This window comes from Homarus americanus, unplaced genomic scaffold (assembly GCF_018991925.1).
Source record: "Homarus americanus isolate GMGI-L3 unplaced genomic scaffold, GMGI_Hamer_2.0 scaffold48220, whole genome shotgun sequence".
NCBI lineage: Eukaryota > Metazoa > Arthropoda > Malacostraca > Decapoda > Nephropidae > Homarus > Homarus americanus.
Window position 1 is genome coordinate 3,281,547 of NW_024755060.1, and position 20,415 is coordinate 3,301,961.

The window sequence follows — 20,415 nt, forward strand, 5'->3', positions numbered from 1 at the left end:
GAGGAACAATTGTGTAAGTACGTAATATTTTTTCACTCAAATCCTAATGAAACACTACTGGAGAACATTCCTTTGTCGCAAAACAGTTTATAAATTAAAGAAAATAATTACAGTGTGTTTAATATATTACAGTATATTATAAATAAATAAATAAAACAAATAATTCGGTAAATCTATTTAAAGTAAATGGAAAATAAGCAAACATGTTATTTACCAAGACCCTTCCGTCTGGCTCAGGGTGAGATGTAGGGGAGATAAAGAAGGCTATTTATAGCCCATCAGAAGTGACCAGTACCCTAATGCACCATAAATAATTCATTGAACATTCATTTTTTAGTATATATATATATATATATATATATATATATATATATATATATATATATATATATATATATATATATATATATATATATATATATATATATATATATATATATATATATATATATATATATATTTGTGTAATAAATGTATGTAGTAAGTACATACTGGTAACCTTTTTCACTCAAATCCTAATGAAACACCACAATTAGAATACGGTGGTTGCTGTTGAATCACATGTTGTATAAATAGTCACACCACCGAGACGAGGGAACACTCCCAACACGCTTCAGTGACGTCACTAGTGTTTACACTACACCAGCGGGTATAATTTGATGACATTACTTGAAGTGAATTGGCCTTATTTTAAAAAATCAAGGATGGTTGGTAAAGGACTACTGAGTCAGTGGGTAAGTGTCACATTTGGGGTACTGGTCTTATACAGCAAATAGAGCTCAAAAGCTACTTTTTAAATGGAAATTTGGGGGGGGCGTCTTATGCACCCTGCCGCCTTATAGGCCGTGATATACGGTATGACCTGGTCGTCGGTCCGGAACCCCAGCGAAAGTCAAGAACAGACTTACAGGTATACTACAAATATATAGTACTGTATAGGTATACAAACAATAATAAACAGTAAGTATATTTGACCAAGGATAACCAACACAGCCGTCAGATGATTATTTCCAGTTGGTCTTTTTTGGAAATAAGTAATCCATTATTTATACTTGAAATAATTCTTACCAACATGCAAGACCATGCAGTTCTCCAGATCATTTTTATGTAAGATCTTTCCCTACAACTTTCAAGTACGATTCCTCTCACCAGTGTGTACAACCATATGTCTTTTCAGATGGCTCATCCTGAAATAACATTTCCCACACTCTTCACACTTAAAATTCTTCTCACCAGTGTGTACAACCTTATGTCTCTTGAGAGCACTCTCTATGTAATAACTTTGACCACACTCTTCACACTTAAAATTCTTCTCACCAGTGTGTACAACCATATGTCTCTTCAGATGGCAATTTATATAATAACTTTGACCACACTCTTCACACTTAAAATTCTTCTCACCAGTGTGTACAACCATATGTCTCTTCAGATGGCCCTTTGTGGAATAATTTTGACCACACTCTTCACACTTAAAATTCTTCTCACCAGTGTGTACAACCATATGTCTCTTCAGATTGCTCTTTATGTAATAACTTTGACCACACTCTCCACACTTAAAATTCTTCTCACCAGTGTGTACAACCACATGCATTTTCAGATTGCTCTTTGTGGAATAACTTTTACCACACTCTTCACACTTAAAATTCTTCTCACCAGTGTGTACAACCATATGCTTTTTCAGATAGCTCTTTGTGGAATAACTTTTACCACACTCTTCACACTTAAAATTCTTCTCACCAGTGTGTACAACCATATGCTTTTCCAGATAGCTCTTTCCGTGAAAACTTTTACCACACTCTTCACACTTAAAATTCTTCACTCCAGTGTGTACAACCATATGTCTCTTCAGATCGCTCTTTATGTAATAACTTTGACCACACTCTTCACACTTAAAATTCTTCTCACCAGTGTGTACAACCATATGCATCTTTAGACTGTCCTTTCTGGAATAACATTTACCACACTCTTCACACTTAAAATTCTTCTCACCAGTGTGTACAACCATATGTTTCTTCAGATAGCTCTTTCTGGAATAACATTTACCACACTCTTCACACTTATAATTCTTCTCACCAGTGTGTACAACTATTTGTTCCTTTTTGTTATAACTTTTACCACTATCTAGACATTTATGAATTTTCTCATCAACAGTCACATGTTGTGTTACCTCATAGTTACTGTTAAAACTTTCATCAAACTCTGCACACTTAATATCTTTCTCATCAACAGTCACATGTTGTGTTACATCATAGTTACTGTTAAAACTTTCATCAAACTCTTCACACTTAATATCTTTCTCATCAACAGTCACATGTTGTGTTACATCATAGTTACAGTTAAGACTTTCATCAAACTCTTCACACTTAATATCTTTCTCATCAACAGTCACATGTTGTGTTACATCATAGTTACTGTTAAAACTTTCATCAAACTCTTCACACTTAATATCTTTCTCATCAACAGTCACATGTTGTGTTACATCATAGTTACTGTTAAAACTTTCATCAAACTCTTCACACTTAATATCTTTCTCATCAACAGTCACATGTTGTGTTACATCATAGTTACTGTTAAAACTTTTGTCAACTTCTTCACACTTAATATTTATCTCATCAATGTGTTCAGCCATACAGGTATGCATCTTCAAAGAATCATTACTGTAAAATAATTCACCACACTGTTCACATTCATAATTATATTGGCCACCATGTCCAGCTACTTGATTTATAAACTGGGCCATCTTTTAAACACTTTACAACACTCCATATAAGAAAATATTTCCTTCAGTGTACAGACGTTTGGGTAATTTTTGTACTGTATAAAAAAGTTATCCACTCTTCACAGTTAAATTTGCTATAATAATTCTGCACATGTATGTGGTTCTTGTACTAACTATTGTATGAGAAATATTTACCACAAGTGAACTTTTCTCACCAGTACACAAGCACAGCAGACAACCACTTGTCACATTTATATATTGGAACTTTTATCAGCAGTGTACACAAGCACAAGAGTCACAAGGTAGTTGTTTAGGTAGAAACATTGCAACACTCATCATACTGTAATTAGACAATATATAACACAGTGCACCACTTAACTGGTATTTTCAGGAGAAAGATTCACTTGTGTGAACCTTCTTTTTATTCTTGCTGTTTAATAGAACACCAACTTGACTTTAATATTTGTTACTTAAGGCTTGGCGAGTTGACAATTTACCTTACTCTTGCTTACAATGTTCTCCTGAAGATGTTCACTAACCCTCATACTGTACTGACTTATTGTACAGTTGTGAGGAATTGTTCTGCCTCCTGTTTTATAGAGCTTTAATACTAGGTTGTGGTGGAAGAAGTTTGTGTGGGATGGCCTCCTGATGCTACTATAATATTTCTTTCTTACATCCGACCAGTCACACCATTATGTCTGAAATAAAGTGAACTGCATTACAATGTTGAAGTTTTCAGAATTCCATAGTTGATAGAAGACTTACTGGTAGATACTTACCCAAGGAGACAACTTGGCTAGCTCTGTACTGTACTCAAATAGCCTTATTTCCCTAACTGGCATCACTACAGTACTCATTAACTGCAGGATTGACTGGGGATATTCTGGGTACTAACGACCAAAACTTAAGAATGAAGGTATACCCTGTATCCTCTCAGCTGCTTCACCTTTTCATCAGACTGTGGAAAAAAAATTTATTACCGGTATGTTCATCTTACTATCCACAAAGAACAATGAATCCCACAGAACTGTTCAGCAAGTGAAGGGAGAGTGAAGTCATAACATCAGATTGTTATCAAGTTCTGTACAATGAAGCAAATAAATTGTTCTTACTTAAAGATAAATACATAAACTACATTACCTATGTGACTCAGTCCTTATTAATAACCAATACTCGAGATACGTTCCAAGAGAGATCGGTTTAAATCGAATTCGCACTAAATCTAAGTACAGGGGTGTATTGTTTCAAGGGAATAATTTAGTTTGATACTTAAGAAAAACACAAAATACTAAAAATACTTTTATTAACTAATAAATATGAGAAAAATATATGGTCTAAGGTGGTCGCACTGGTACCTCACACAGCCTGCCTCTCGTCTGCCTCACTCCATCCCTTCCACTCACCATGCACTTTCACTTTCCTCTCAACTTAGTGTTTCATTACTTTATGCTGGCATCTCCCCCTGCCCTGACTGAGAGTCTACCCATATACACTAGAACTCATAAATCACTACTGTAATGTACTGTAATACAGGTCAACACTCCCCTATCCTTTATTTGAGGTGTGCAATGTCTCCATTCAAATTATTTGCTGTCTTGCAAGGATTACAGCAATGCAAATTATATTCTCCTAACTTCAGTCTGTGACATTTTATAAGATAAAAATTTTAAGCCTAAAACTACCTTCACCCTTGGGAAGTGGAGGTGCTGTGTTGACAGCCAAGCAGGGGGGAGAAGTTGGGGGTGAGGCGAGGTATTCACCAGCCGGCGGGGACATTAATCCTGTGCGTCTTATCTGTCATATGGAGGAGTTTAAGTTTTTCGTTTATAAAATGTCACTGAACTGACCTGGGGGAATATAATTTACATTGTTGAATTCTTGTAAGATAGTGATTAATTTGAAAATACTGTAGACACGCTATAGTTTACACTAGAAATAAAATTTTTAGTAATTATTTAGTACATTTGAGTACAGTACAGAACAGAGTTGGCTTGTGTTTGGGCATTATGAACGAGGATGAGAGAGGTTTAAGAGCACTAAATTGACACACACGAGAGGCAGGTGTTACTCCGACAATACCCACGTGGCAACTGAAGACAGGGAGGTGGGATGGCAAGGAGTGGAGCTTTGGCAGGCTAGCATTTGGGGCACTTATGACTCATTTTAAAAATTTTCAGCTTGAAATTGTAAATTAACCCCCGGGGTATTCCGCACCAGATTTGACTCGCGTAAAATAGGAATGATTCGCTTTAAATTGATACGGTGTCCTTAATTGTGGATGTCGCTTTAAATCAATCATTTTAAATCCATTCGCTTTAAATCGACGTTCAACAAAGGGTTAGGACAGGTTTGAATGGTTTACAAGATCCGTTCCATGTACAGTACACCCGAATAATTCCCGGTCCTCTAATATTCACGGATGACACCCTGGATGTACCCAAGAATGTCTGCGGGAAGTTTTAAAGTTGCCGGCATAACAGGGAGCCATTCGTTCTAGACTCTAGACACAGTAATATCCTTTACCTGTACAGTATTGTTTATATGTGTGTGCATGTAAACACACACATAGTAGTAGTTGTACTGGTAGTGTGTAGACACACAAAACACATACAAATAAATAATACTAATGGGAAAATCTTCTCACAAATAATAAAAAACAAATGTATTCAAAATGTTGGGTCTACCCTCAAGTCCACTCCGTTCTTTGTAGCTAATAAAACAGGGAGTAAACTTGATGGTAGATTTAACATTTTTAATATACAGGCATTTGTTTTTTTTATTATTTGTGAGAGGATCTTCTCATATTATTTATTTGTATGAGTCTACACACACACACATATATATATACAACATAGGTAAACGAAATAATTGTACTAAGGACAAACACATAGAGGGATAATACATTTCTTTGTACACAAGTAAAAATGTAACCCCCCCCCCCCACCACAGTCAGCAAATGTTATTCAAGGATTTGGTGATTCACGCCCATTTTGAGAACCTAACGCCCATGAACAACAGATTTGTACTTTGTATTAAAACAAACATATCAGTTAAAATACTATTACACATCACCCACATACTTCAACGTACTGTTTTCACCTTGTAAATGTTCATACATTAAATGAAGGTTAGGCCAGGGAAGTGTCAGTGTGGACCTGGGATGAATCAATAAACCTTTACTGAGTGAACACAATGATCTGGTTCCCCATGATGTGTCTTCATCCCACAATGTAGGAAAAAAGTCACAAACCTTAACCTAACTTAACATTACTTAGGCTAGTTAAAAGATGTGTTTATACCCCCCGACTTTTTCTAACCCAAATTGTGACTTTCTTTCCAGACACCTGAGCTCATCCCTCCCCCTAAACAGAAGATGTCATCATGTGAGGAACAACTCTCCTAGCACTGAAACTTTGGATGATAAAGTAAATCCTCTCTAGAGGAAGTTAGTTGACTCAATATAAAAACATCTCTAACATAAGCAAGAAAAATCTACCACATCAATATTCAGAGGAGGAAATAACCTCTTGAGATTTAGTAACACGAAGCAAATTTTACAACAAACTTCACAAACTTATCAAAGTCTCGTCCTCAACCATGAGATAAAATAAAGCTTGATCCACAATTAAATAAGTTGAGATTTAAGTGAGACAGTACAAACCCCAGCAGGAACCAAGTTCTCCTTTAATATAAAAACAATTAAATGTGATAAAAAACATAAAGAGTGAGCAAGTCTTAATTAACCTCAATATTCATGTTTAAATAATACACAGAGACAGTGTTACAATCCCTTCCCTCTTACGCAGTTCAATTCTGGTCACCGTATTACAGAATGGATATAGAATCCTTGGAAAGAATTCAGAGGAGAATGACAAGATTAATCCTGGCATTAGGAACCTTGAGTACAGAGACAGGTTAAAGCATCTTAATTTGCACTCCCTCGAGACGTTAAGTGAGGGGCGATATGATCGAGGTGTATAAATAGAAGTCAGGGTTAAACAACGGAGACATTATAAAGGTACTCAAACTATGCAACCAGGAGCGAACTCATAACAATGGTTATAAATTAGACAAAATCAGATTTAAGCGTGAAATAGGTAAACATTGCTTTGGAAATAGAGTAGTAGACGAGCGGAAAGGGTTACCAAACATCGTCATTACCTCGATGACGCTGGATAGCTTCAAACATGGGTTGGATGAATATATGAGCGATAGGGGTTGGGTGTAAATGGGACTGCCCAGTATGGGCCAATAAGCTTGCATCAGTTTCCTCCATTCTTATGTTATTATGAGTAATAACATTTTATTTCCTTACTTTCATCTCTAATAAATTGTCTGAGTGAGATGCTTGCATGATCCAATGTATTTTTATGCCGAGGCATAATTTCATAATACTGTAGGTGTTTTGATTAAACATTGGTATATTACCGGGCCACATAACCTGTTGCACTTTCACATATTGTTTAAGTGAGGTGATTGCAGGCGTATTAACAATGTTTTTATTTTATATTTTCATCTTAGTAAATTGACTTATTATTTTTTTATGATTTCTATCCCAACCAACAGTTATTTTCGTGTATATAATGATGGGAATGAACGCAGTGACGAAACGGGCAGACCCCATTTATATGTATTACGTACAAGAACGCCAAAAAGAAATAACACTGTGTAATACAAACACTCCTATCCAAGAATACGGTAAAGGTGTAGACAATGGCTACCACCAGAAGGAGATGGTATATTTCTTTATTTTTCCTATACAGGGTACAGTATTACCCCGCCTAACGCGGTTTCACTTAACGCGTTTTATCATATACGCGGTGCCTCGCCAGAGCTGAACTTTCACTTAACACGGATTTTTTCCACATATACGCGGTGAGTGTCCGGCTTGAGACACTATTTTTAGATTTGCCCCACCCGCCACCCTGCCTGACTGCCTGTTTTAGCTCATAAAATTCATACAAATTACCCGGCCAGAATATAATTTACATTGCTGGAATTCTTATAATTTGGTGATCATTTTGAATATAAACATCATATATTTTGCATTAGACATACAAATTTTAGATAAAAATTTTCTCAGAGTAACTATGTTATCTTTTGTGCAAAATATATGACATTTATATTCAAAATATTCCTGGTCTTACAAGGAATCCAGCAATGTCAATTATATTATCCTAACTTTAGTTTGAGGTATTATTTATTAAAATTTAGTGGTTATCCCACACATCTCCTTGGGACGGTTGGTGGGGGGTGGGGGGGAGGGAGGGACCGACCGACCATCTGTTACCCCGTGAAGAATTATTTTTTTTTTTATTAACTGAAGATATTTGTTTTAGCTCATAAAATTCATACAAATTACCCGGTCTGAATATAATTTACATTGCTGGAATTCTTATAATTTGATGATCATTTTGAATATAAACATCATATATTTTGCATTAGACATACAAATTTTAGATAAAAATTTTTCTCAAATTAACTATGTTATCTTTTGTGCAAAATATATGACATTTATATTCAAAATATTCCTGGTCTTACAAGGAATCCAGCAATGTCAATTATATTATCCTAACTTTAATCTGAGGTATTATTTAATACTAAATGTTAAAAACTCTGGAAGGGAGGATTGGTGGGGGGTGGGGGGGAGGGTTGGGACTGACCGCGCGGTTGGAAGAGGGGGGGAGGCAAGGTGGGGTACTTTGATTGACAGATAGTGTCGTGAAGATTATTTTTTTTTTTATTAACTGAAGATATTTGTTTTAGCTCATAAAATTCATACAAATTACCCGGTCAGAATATAATTTACATTGCTGGAATTCTTATAATTTGGTGATCATTTTGAATATAAACATCATATATTTTGCATTAAACATACAAATTTTAGATAAAAAATTTTCTCTAGGTAACTATGTTATCTTTTGTGCAAAATATATGACATTTATATTCAAAATATTCCTGGTCTTACAAGGAATCCAGCAATGTCAATTGTATTATCCTAACTTTAGTTTGAGGTATTATTTATTAAAATTTAGTGGTTTTCCCCCAAAAATTTCTCTGAGAGGGAAGAGCCAGGAGTGTAGTGTGAGAGAGGGGGAGGGAGTTGAGTCCATTATTTGAATGGACATTAACTTGGCGACTGTATTTCTCTATTTCTCTTAAGTATTAATTGTGTGCATGTACCATCATAAAATTAAGATGTTATTTTTACTACAACATAGGTATGTGCCTTCAAAAAGTGGAGTTTGGGGGTCGGGCCGGTTTCTATTGGAATTAATCCCATATGTTCTGTTGTTCACTTAACGCGGGACCCTCTGGGTTCAATTGACCGCGTTAAGTGGGGTCTAACTGTACTTATTTTTTTAATGATTTTAAGTATATTAAAATAAACGATAGCTTTCTATTATGATTTTAAGTATTTTTTAAGATTTTTTTCATTTACAGTGGTACCCTTAACGCGGTCAATTGAACCCAGAGGGTCCAGCGTTAAGTGAAAACCACGTTAAGTGAATAACAGAACATATGGGATTAATTCCAATAGAACCCAGCCCGACCCCCAAACTCCACTTTTTGACGACAAATAACTATGTTGTAGTAAACTCTTTATCTTAATTATGATATACATACTTAATACTCAAAAATATGCCAAGTTAATGTCCATTCAAATATACAACCAACTAACAGATGGTCAGTCAGTCCCTCCCTCCCCCCACACCAACGTCCCAAGGAGATGTGTGGGATAACCTCAAACTAAAGTTGGAAAATATAATTGACATTGCTGGATTCATATAGACTCAAGAATATTTGAATATAAATGTCATATTTTCTGAAAGATACTCCTCAAATTAACATTTTATCTAAAAATTGTATGTTTAATCAAAAAATATTGTTATATAAAATAAAATTAGACTAAAAATAATTAAAAAAAAAACACTGCCAATCAACCCCCCCTTGTCATCCCCCTCCCCACCCCACCAATCCTCCATTCAGTATTAAATAATACCTCAGATTAAAGTTAGGATAATATAATTGACATTGCTGGATTCCTTGTAGAACAAGAAATATAAATGTCATATACAGACAAAACATACTTTACATTTTATCTAAAATTTAATGCAAAAAGAAATTCTGAAATTGTATGAACTATAAAACTTCAGTTAAAAAAAATAATTCTTCACCAGGTAACAGATGGTCGGTCGGTTGGTCCCTCCCTCCCCACCCCCCACCAACCGTCCCAAGGAGATGTGTGGGATAACCACTAAATTTTAATAAATAATACCTCAAACTAAAGATTAGGATAATATAATGACATTGCTGGATTCATGTAAGACCAGGAATATTTTGAATATAAATGTCATATTTTGGACAAAAGATAACATACTTACTCAAGATTAAACATTTTATCTAAAATTGTATGTTTAATGCAAAAAATATGTTGTTTATATTCAAAATGATCACCAAATTATAAATTCAGCAATGTAAACTATATTCTGGCTGGGTAATTTGTATGAATTTTATGAGCTAAGACTCACGTTGCTGTGGAAAAATCCGCGTTAAGTGAAAGTTCAGCTTTGGCAAGGCACCGCGTATATGCGAAAACGCGTTAAGTGAAAGCGCGTTAAGCGGGGTAATACTATGCTTATCCCTACGATCATAAATTCCTTGTTAGTGGGCAGGGCACGAAGGACGAGGGAAATTACGGGGTAAAAATGCAGCAAACACTGATGTTATGGCATTAAAATTACGTCTCTAGGTGCATTTGTGACGCCACAAATCATTTTCTTACCTTTCAAGAGTCTTGCAGCACATTTTCTTTAGTTCCGCCATTGTTCGTTGTTGTCAACCTGTATAAATTCAGCACCATTAAACCTGATCCTTTAAATACAATAATTACACAACTTTATTAAATTTACATTACGTAAATACCGGTCTATTGTTCTTTTGTTTAGTTATTAAATGCATTGAGCCTTCTTTTCATGTCATCTATATATAACCAATAAATGATGTAAGTTTGTCATATTTTTACTCTTACAGGATCTTACAGACTGATTCCAGTCTCTTTTAATTGTTTTGAATACAGTTAACAGTCATCACAATTCTCTATTAATTGTCTCTCCTCACATTTATACGTAACTCCAGGAGGGGAGGAGGTACTTCATGTAAAACTGCATCTTTTGAACATAGTGGTGCTACCATGCATAATGTACAGTGGTGTGTTGCACTGTGCATAGTGAAATATCTTTTGTCATGTGACCCTCAACTTATGTAAATATAATAGTTTGTATAATTATGTGTGAGCAGGACTAGTACTTGATACATAATGTTTTTTGCAGCTTAATGTGGGAGTTGTTTAATATTAGTGTTAGGTTTGTAGTTCCCTGGAGTATGGGGCTTTGTCGGTCATTGGCTTTGGAGGTGGAATGACGTTTGAGTTTGTCAGTGGTGGATACCTTTTCAAATAGGGTTTAGTTGAGTATTAAAGTCAGTGCTGCTCTATTATTATTCATGGTGTGTAAAGTGCAGTCAATTATTGTGATGTAAGGTGGATTATTGTTTATACACGGTGCCAATAGTAGTTATTTATTAAGGATCATGTTTATTCTTTATTCTCTTGATTTAATTTATCTTATGGAACCTACACACTAATTATGGTAAACTTTTTTAATTAAATTTTAATTAAATCTTTCGTAATACGTATAATTCCAAAGCTTCACTCCTGAACTGTTGGGGTAAAGAGAGGGCTGTGATTGAACCCATGACTAAGGTGTGATGAGTTGCCAATTTTTGTTGTTGTTGTTGTGCCATATGTGGCCTCATTAATATATTAATCTTTAACGTAATTCAAGTAGATAAGTTATGGCATAACAATGGCGAGTTGCAAAGTTTGTGATTATTCATATCGTGATTTATCAAACCTGGTTCTTGATGAATCTAGCTTGATATCTTTCACTTGTGACCATGGCTTAATTAAGAACACTTGCAAATGTTCCAAATGCGGAAGAGACTTACATATTACAAAAAACATCAACTTTCAATGTAATACACGATCCTACAATTGTGTCCACAGACGCCTGATGTATATAAACCTCAATATTAAAGTCAGTTGTTTAAGGTTTCCATTTCTGGGTTTAATATAATATTATTAGTATTATATTAAACAAAAATACATTTGAAAATTTTGCATAGAACCTGACCTAACAAAGCCTGGGTATATTAGGTCAGGTTCTATTAGGTTCTATGCATTGTAATTTCCATTTTTGTATTTAATATCATGATATTAGTGTGCAGATCCTAATAAAACCTGCCCTAACATACCCAACCTATGGGTATACCCAACCTACGGGTATGTTAAGTCAGGTTTAATATCATGATATTATTGTAGACTAAATTTCAACCACTTCAACAAACTCCTTCTGATGGTAGCCGTTATCTACACCTTTACCATAAACTGTATATATAAGTCATAAATAATTTAAGAAACAGTAAACAACTCACAGTGATAATGACGTAGTGAAGTATTAAACCTTCCAAGTTTGTATTATAATTGTGTTTGGTCGACTTGTTTACGAGTGAGGCGATGAACACTGTTAATAATTTACCACGAACAACACCACTAGTAACTCAACTTTATCTATTATAATAATTATAAACTAATCCCACATAGTTTTAACAATTATTTTTTATTTAATATTATCTGAAAAACAAACTTTCCTCTACTAGATACCCTTTTTTATAATTGTATTACATCTACTTATTATTGTATTAAAGACTGAACACTAAGTAAAAATATACTATCATCAGGTAGTTATAGTAACACTAAGTAATAATAAATTATCATCAGGTAATTATAGTTTGATAAAACTTAATTAGTTGAGGTTAAGCATTAAATAAACTAGTTCGTAGTAATATTATAACACTAATCAGCTCACCATCCACCCCCCGGCACCGAGGAAAGTACTTTATATACTTTCCTTGGGCGATAATTTTACATATCTATTCATTAGTCTCTGTTACGGTACATCTCGGCTATAAAAATTAGTGCTAAGGGTTTACATTAATTTACGAAGATTAAATTTTACAATAGAATCCGTGTTTGAGCTGTACTGCCAAGAGGATAAAAGTAAATATTCTTTTATTATTTCATAACTTGATCTGTGTATTATTTTATTGTTTTATGCACACTTATATTGGGTGATAAAGTATGTTGTTATATCTAGGATGATATTACTGATTGTAAGGACACGTGTTGGTAATATCAATGTTATTTAGTTGTGAGGTTGACGCCCGGGGCTTCTCTCTACTCTCAGCTCTCACTTGAAGTAGTTGTTCAGGGTGTTTTCCTTCTTGCTTCTATCTGAGGTGCACCGGGTGATCCTATGTATGTGGAGGTTCTGGTTGTTGCTGTAAGACTGTTGTTTGCCAGGTTAATAGAGTATTTTGCCCTACGTATTCTTGGATAGGAGTGTTTGTATTACACAGTGCTATTTCTTTTTTTACGTTTTTCTACATAATACATATAAATGGGGTCTGCCCGCTTTGTTACCGGGTTCATTCCCATCATTATATACACGAAAATAACTTGCATGGGATAGAAAATAATCACAAACATAAATAAAAACTAAAAACATTGTTAATACGCCTACAATCATCTCACTGTCAGTTGGTTGAAAATGTTCAAAGGAGGGCCACCAGACTGGTGCCTGCACTTCGGCACCTCAGCTACCCTGAGAGATTGGAGCGCCTCAACTTGCCTAGCTTATACTACAGACGGGCAAGGGGTGACCTAATTGAGGTGTATAAGCATCTCAAGGGATACTACTGAGTCGAGTATCCTTTCTTGGAGCTGGCGAATGCTCGCCCCACAAGGGGTCAAAGCTCAAGATTGAATAAGCCGCAAGTCCAGAAAACTTTGAGGGTGTAGTGGATACTGTAGGGGTATCGAGATATTCATGTTGTCTAGCACTCAGGATGGAAGGAAACTCTAATGTGGTTTTCTTATATAATATAAGTTATATGATAGACAGTCTGGTGCTGGAGGTCTAATGTGGTTTTCTTATATAATATAAGTTATATGATAGACAGTCTGGTGCTGGAGGTGCCGTGTGGTGAGGAGCTGCTCAGTAGAAGACGTTCGGTGAGTAGCGTGTTGAAGGAGGTAGATGTGCAGGAGTTTCGTTAGAGAAGATGTTGCCTGTTGCTGGCCTCCTGATTGAATGAATGCTAACAGCGTGGAGCTTGCTGGAGGAGGTGTTGCTTGTTCAGGAAGATGGGCAGAATGAATCTCAATGGAGAGACAGAGCTTATATACCCAGCAGCAGCCGCCAGTCCTCTATGAATCATGTTGGGAAAACCCAGAAAGTTGCCGGTGACTAGTTTCGTTGCTAAGCAACCGTACCATCTGGCGTCACTATAAGTAATATTTCCCTACAACTGCCGACTGATCACCTGCCGTTCGCTTACCAGCCAATTAGCTTCCAGCCGAATGAATGAATGAAGGGGGGAAAGAGGTTCAGGGGAAGGATTATACTGCCAGACTGGGGGTCACTAATTCTAAAGGGAAATACTTAACTCTAATCTTAATTTCTAAGGGTCGCTGCCACCAGACCCCTCTGGACAGTATGTAACTCGTTCGGTAGCGTGCAGAGTGGACTAGGCATTGGATTAGGTTTTCCATTGACTAGATCGATAAGGGGGAAGAAGGGTGAAACCATAACATGTCTTAATTAATTTATTCCTTATAAAGCATACTGGTAAAAACATACAAATGAACTGGTCTTCCTCAGAAGAACAACGAAAATGTTGGTTACCCAGATGGGCACCAGACGTCTTACATTAATGGCGGGTCATCCACATACTTATAACATAACAATCTGTGACTTCCTTACCTCGGTCATTCCTTCTTACACTATCCCTTAACACATCAGACTGCTCCACCTGTATGGAATATAGCACCGTCGGTTATCATACATAGTAGCACCATCTCAACACATATGTTACACTCCCCCCCTGCAGGTATGGGACTCCTTGTAACTTTTAGGTATACACAACAGGCACCTGGTTCGCACACCGCCCTCGGTGGGTAGAGACGAGGGCTTCACCCAGAGACATACCAGTACTATTTCTACGCCTGGTATTATAGGTCGTTCCAAGTTTCGACCGCAGAGTTTCTCACGGTCTCCTTATTTGTGACTACTCATTTGGAGTGGTGTGCTGGAAATCCACAGGTTCACAGTGGATTGGCATAGCTGGGAGTAGTCACCACCTGTTGGGACGCTCATAGGGATAATGGCTGCCGGGCAGCAAGGCACTCCGACCTCATGGAACCTAAGGTGACGGTAGAACGGAGGGTACTGAGAAATAATGCCTGACGGGCGGTTATCACGCCCCCTAACACATTACTATCACACTTATATATCAGGCAAAGCTTTAAACTGTAACAACTTCTATATAAACCTTAATTATAGGGCGGGATATAGCCCGATAGGACACTGACCTGAGGTGACGGTAGAACGGAGGGTACTGAGGGCAGTGCCCCGCCGCTCCTCACCGCGGAGGCCTACAGTTTCCAATCTTTAATTTTTACTTTTATTTCTTACGGTTCTCACCTGAACACTTTTCGGCATATTGTCACTCATGCCGTATAAACACATATTTTAATCCCAAACTACACTCTAAGGTAAGGTCTTGGTTTGCTAGTTCGTGGGTAAATTCATTGGGTTATAATATCCACGCGCACCCCCGAAGCGGGTACATGACACGCCTCAAAACAAAGGCTGAATGTTCATGGCGGGGGTGTATCAACTTCACTTAAAACTGTAAGGAGGGATCCTCCTCTCACACATTGCACTATTTGAACACAGACATAAGATTCTCTGATCACTGTACCTGTCGTGGGTATATGTCACGTGAGGATACGAGGTGTATTAAGTTCATACCGACGCATAGAAGATATTTCCTTTCAAGTATAGTTTCTGGATCACTTCCAACACCTCACATAGTTCTGATACATTTATCCTTTTTCCAGATCATTGTTGTCATGTATTTTCATATGATATCTGTGGAAGTTATGTTCGCTACACGTTCACAGACGTAAATAGTATGACCTTCAAACCCTGATCCACACCTAGTCCTACAGTACACTAGCCCGGTTCAACTGGACTTTCCCAATCATCTTATGGATACCCTGAATTCTCCTTAATGCTATGAATACATACAATTAACATTATATAACTGTACCTGGGTACAATACAACACATGGTCTAGTAACATTGAGTAGGTGGGTTATCCTTTAACAGTGTTTCCCGTTTTCTGAGATTCTACAAGCGCGGTGGATTTGAATGTTATATAGCGTAATATGAATTAAATGGGGTTTTTAGGAATGACAATGATGTGCGCAGTACAGGATAAAGGGAGGATTGAAGTGAATTTTAGGAGAGAAAAGGTGAAGTGGCTAAACACCGCTTACGTGAAGGGTAGGCAATGTGCTCAGATGGGTGGTTGGTGCTGCAACACACAATCACAATCAGGACAAGGCAGAGGGAGGGGCGGGAGCAGGATCGGGCTATAGGGCCAAGCGTGGGTGGTCTGGTTGTCGTATGAGCTCAGGCTGTGTTGGTGAAGCTGAGGAAGAACCGCCCCGCCACGGCAGCGGCGCAAGCAAAGAAGAGCAGGTGGACGGACGTGTAGTGGACCCCATCCCCTACAAGTGACGACTGAGCTCCCGCGCGCCTACCAGCCAATCAGCGTACAGCATACATACATGCATAAAAGCTAGTGACAGGGGGGAAAGAGGTTCAGGGGAAGTGAATTTTAGAAGGAGAGAATAGGTGCAGTGGCTAAACACCGCTTGCGTGAGGGGGTAGGCAATGTGCCCGGTAGGTGTAACAATCACAATCAGGACGAGGCAGAGGGAGGGCTGGAGCAGGACCGGGCAAGCAAACGGCCAACGCAGGTGCTCTGGTTGTCGTCTCAGCTTAGGCAGTGTTGGCAAAGCGGAGGAAGAGCCGCCCCGCCACGGCGGCGACGCAAGCCGAGAAGCACAGGTGGACGGACGCACAGGCAACACACGATCAAAGTAACAGAGAAGGTGAAAAAATGGAAATTTAGCTAGTCGTAGGGTTGTTTGGAGAAAGATGAAGGTAAAGTCTTTGAGCTATGTCAAAGAGGAACGGAGCGAGTTGGAGGAAGGGTTTTGAATCTTTGAGCTTGAAATGTCAAAGTATTCATAGTAAGGAAGGATGCGCGTATCGTAGGAGAGTTTTTAGTAATAGCAGGAGACAGATTTGAGCTTTTTTGTCAAATTATGAACGGAGACGAGAATGAGATATAGGTTGATTGGTTTCAGCCTTGAGTTAGGTCGATTTTATTGAGATTGGATGTCACAGAGGTTGGGTATGTTTGATTTGGTTCTGGAGAGTTGTAGTATTATGAGAGGCTTTGTCTGGCGGTGGGGTTGTGTTTGGAGATTGGTGTGGGGGGGAGTTTGTATTAGGGGATTGGTTGGGGGTGGTGGTATGTTGATTTGAGCTGAATTAGAATTGCTTAAGGGGTTGTTGTGTGAGTGTATGTGTGTGTGTGTGTGTCAATATAGTAAGGGGAGGGGGAAGGGGAGGATAATTGTTAGTAAGGTCAGGTATGGTGAGTTGTTGGGAGGAGGGGGGAGGAGAGGGGGGCTTTGGAGGTTGTTAGGTTAATGTATAGTATGGTAGGGTTTCTTAGGGGTGATATGATAGTTGTATTGAGTTCTGCAAATGTATTTTTTTTTTTTTAAAATCGAAGGGGTTGTTAGAAAGGTCTCGTATATTAAGTTTTTGTTTTGGGAGGATTGTAGGAGTTGATTAGTGGTTGGATAAGTTGAGTTAATATTTTTTTTTTTTGGGGGGGGGTGGATTGTAAGTAAGATTGGGTGGGTTAAGTTTTTGTTTTGGGAGGATTGTAGGTTTTATTAGTGGTTGGCAGAGTTGGGTAATTATTGCTTTCTTTCTTTTTCCTTTTGGCTTGTAAAGGTCTTCTGCAATTTGCGTGGAGGGCTTTTGCAGGTATTGTGCGTTCCTGGTCCCATTCTTGAGGGAGAGGGTTTGTGTACAGGTACTGTGCACCCCTCCCCGACCTTATTGGCTAAGGGAGGCGTCCACGACATCTGTATGTTGGTACCAATCTTTGTGAGGCACACCTCCCCGACCTTATTGGCTAAGGGAGGCGCCCATGTCAACAGTGTTGGTAACATTCTTTAAGGGAGAGGGCTTGTGTACAGGTACTATGCACCTCTCCCCGACCTTATTGGCTAAGGGAGGCGCCCATGTCAACAGTGTTGGTAACATTCTTTAAGGGAGAGGGCTTGTGTACAGGTACTGTGCACCTCTCCCCGACCTTATTGGCTAAGGGAGACGTACACGTCATCTGTGTTAGTATTGGATGGGTAAGTTTGGTATTTGATTTGGGAAGAATGGTAGGGTGTGGTTAGTGAATGGTTGAATGGTTATTTTTTATTTTGGGTGGGCTTGCTAGTAAAGGCTGGGTATGTTAGGTTTTTATTTTGGGGGGATTGTTAGGGTTTTTTCTTTTCCTCTTTTTTTTTGGGGAGGGGGGGTGTGTTAGTGCAGGTTGAGTAAAATAGTTTTTTTTTTTTTTTTAACATTGTTGAGTAGGGCTTTACTCAGGAATGGTGTTTGGGTGTGAGTTTGGGGGGAGTGGGGTTTTGATTGAGCGGGGCGAGGAGGGAGGTGGTTGATCTGTATAGCTGGGGCAGGGTCAGGTTACAAAGGTTGGGTAAGTCAGGTAAGGCTAGGTTAGGTTAGGTTAGAGGGGAGTGGTTGGGTGTTAGTTAGGAGAGGTGTTTGGTTTAATTTCGAGGGAAGTTGTTGGATATGGTTACGGGGAAGTTACGTGTCTGTTTGAATGATTTGCTCTACAATTGAATTGCATAATGGTGATCATGTTAGTGTGGATGTATTTGGTTTGTTCTGGGTTACTTATATGAGATTGAAATTTGGGGGTGCAGCGATGATATCTAAGTTGTCGAGTGACTGTGAACGTGATCTGTGTGTGGTATATGTAGGTGGGGGAAGGGCGATAACATGACTGTGTGTGGGGGAGTTGGGGGGGAGGGGGGAATGTGCGAGGTTCGTGTCGGGGTTGTTTCCTGTTTCCTTTGAGATAGTGCCGAATAGATCTATTTTGATTATAGATTTTGTTGGGTGTGTGTATTGTATTATTCTTTTGCAGCCAGCCTTCTTTCTACTGTTGACGACCGGACTACAACTCGACCACTCTGTCTACCACTGGACTTCCCAGAAATCCTGTTTGGGGCAACGCCCCTTGGGGGCCTCCGCCTTTGGAAAACGACCACGACTGCCACCGGACTACCTCACGAACGTTCAGGATTGTCAACCCTAGTTACCCCTCCCCACGGGTAGAGTGAGTGACCCACACTCCTGTTGGAAGGCAGCTATTGATTGGCAGTACTGACGAGGTTTGAGGTCTTTCTCTCTTGCTGAAATCCTTCCTTACTTACCCTGGCCGAGGCACCTGCTTATATTTAAGTATTCGTGCTAGAGCCCCTCCAGTGGAGCACACCTCACAGTAGGTGGGATTGTGTGTGTCCGTTGGAGGTCGGGGGAACACAGGCCAATCCGGCAATGGAAAAACAGTGATAGTGCAGTTACACCACTGTCCGAAGGTCGCCTATAGGTACACTAAGAAGGGTCTTGAATAACCTTCTTTATCACCCACAATTAATACATGCTAGGAAGACACAAACAAAGAAACCATGGCTACCAAGGTTAGGCTCAAGATCATAGACAAGAGAACAGCCCCTTCACGTTCTCAGATAACTGAAACAGCGTATGGTACACTCAATGTACCATTCACAAGGATTTTCTCATCCAACGATGGATACACTGCAATATGCAGGGACTACAGGGACGCAGATACCATTCTGAGCCCTGAGGGAATGCAAGCCTTTGGAGGCATAGGACTCCAGGTCATCATGCCACCAGAGGTTAAAGCAAAACGATCAGTATTTGTACGCGGACTTGACTACGAATTTGGAAAGCACTCGGCACAAGAAATAAAAGAACTAGAAATAAAAAACAACTGGTTAAAAGTCGAAGAAGTGGTAAAAATAAAGCAATACACACATTGCTTAAAGTTGAGATTCACTGATTCTTGAATAGCAGACAAGGCCCTGGAATCTGGAATCTTAGGGTTCAACCTGTCAGTACTCCCTAAGCAACTAGGAAGGGAGAAATACGTTAATATTCTCACCTGCTTTATCTGCTATACACATGAATCGCATACAAAAAAAGACTGTCCTCAGAAGGAACTTAAAATATGCTCTGAATGCGCAGAAGAAGGCCATACTTTCCGGGACTGCAAGAATCAAGCCAAAGCATGTATAAACTGTAAAAATCGGAAGGAGCCAGGATATAAGACCCACAGAACCCTAGCAATGGCCTGTTCATACAAAAAGAAAATAATTAATGAAAAAGTAGCAACGGAAAAACGACAACAAGAACAGAAGGAGAATACAACATATGCTGCTATTGCAAAGAAAGTAGTTGAAGAAACAACACAACCACAGAATACCACCAAAATTGTACTGAGCGAAATACGAGACTACAAAGTGCTCATCTGCCTATTATACTCTCACATAATGAACATAGGGAACCCAGGCACAACCGAAATAGAAATGA

The 20,415-nt window shown here is 38.4% G+C and overlaps 1 protein-coding gene across 2 annotated transcripts; it reads right to left on the reverse strand.

Moving 5' to 3' along the window:
* Positions 1 to 791: 791 nt before the first annotated feature.
* On the reverse strand, positions 792 to 12,299 carry LOC121856392 (gastrula zinc finger protein XlCGF57.1-like). 2 transcript variants are annotated; one of them, XM_042351944.1, is made up of 3 exons: positions 12,218 to 12,299; positions 10,509 to 10,566; positions 792 to 3,420 (listed from the first exon to the last, which is right to left on the reverse strand). In XM_042351944.1, exon 3 carries the CDS (start codon positions 2,738 to 2,740, stop codon positions 1,130 to 1,132), a length of 1,611 nt encoding a protein of 536 aa, XP_042207878.1. In that variant the 5' UTR covers positions 2,741 to 3,420; positions 10,509 to 10,566; positions 12,218 to 12,299; the 3' UTR covers positions 792 to 1,129. The 2 variants fall into 2 exon arrangements, with proteins under 2 accessions (XP_042207878.1, XP_042207879.1); XM_042351945.1 differs by lacking the exon at positions 10,509 to 10,566.
* Positions 12,300 to 20,415: the final 8,116 nt, after the last annotated feature.

Excerpts from the sequence above, each read along its gene's own strand:
- LOC121856392 (XM_042351945.1), bottom strand. The coding sequence starts at position 2,740 with ATGGCCCAGTTTATAAATCAAGTAGCTGGACATGGTGGCCAATATAAT.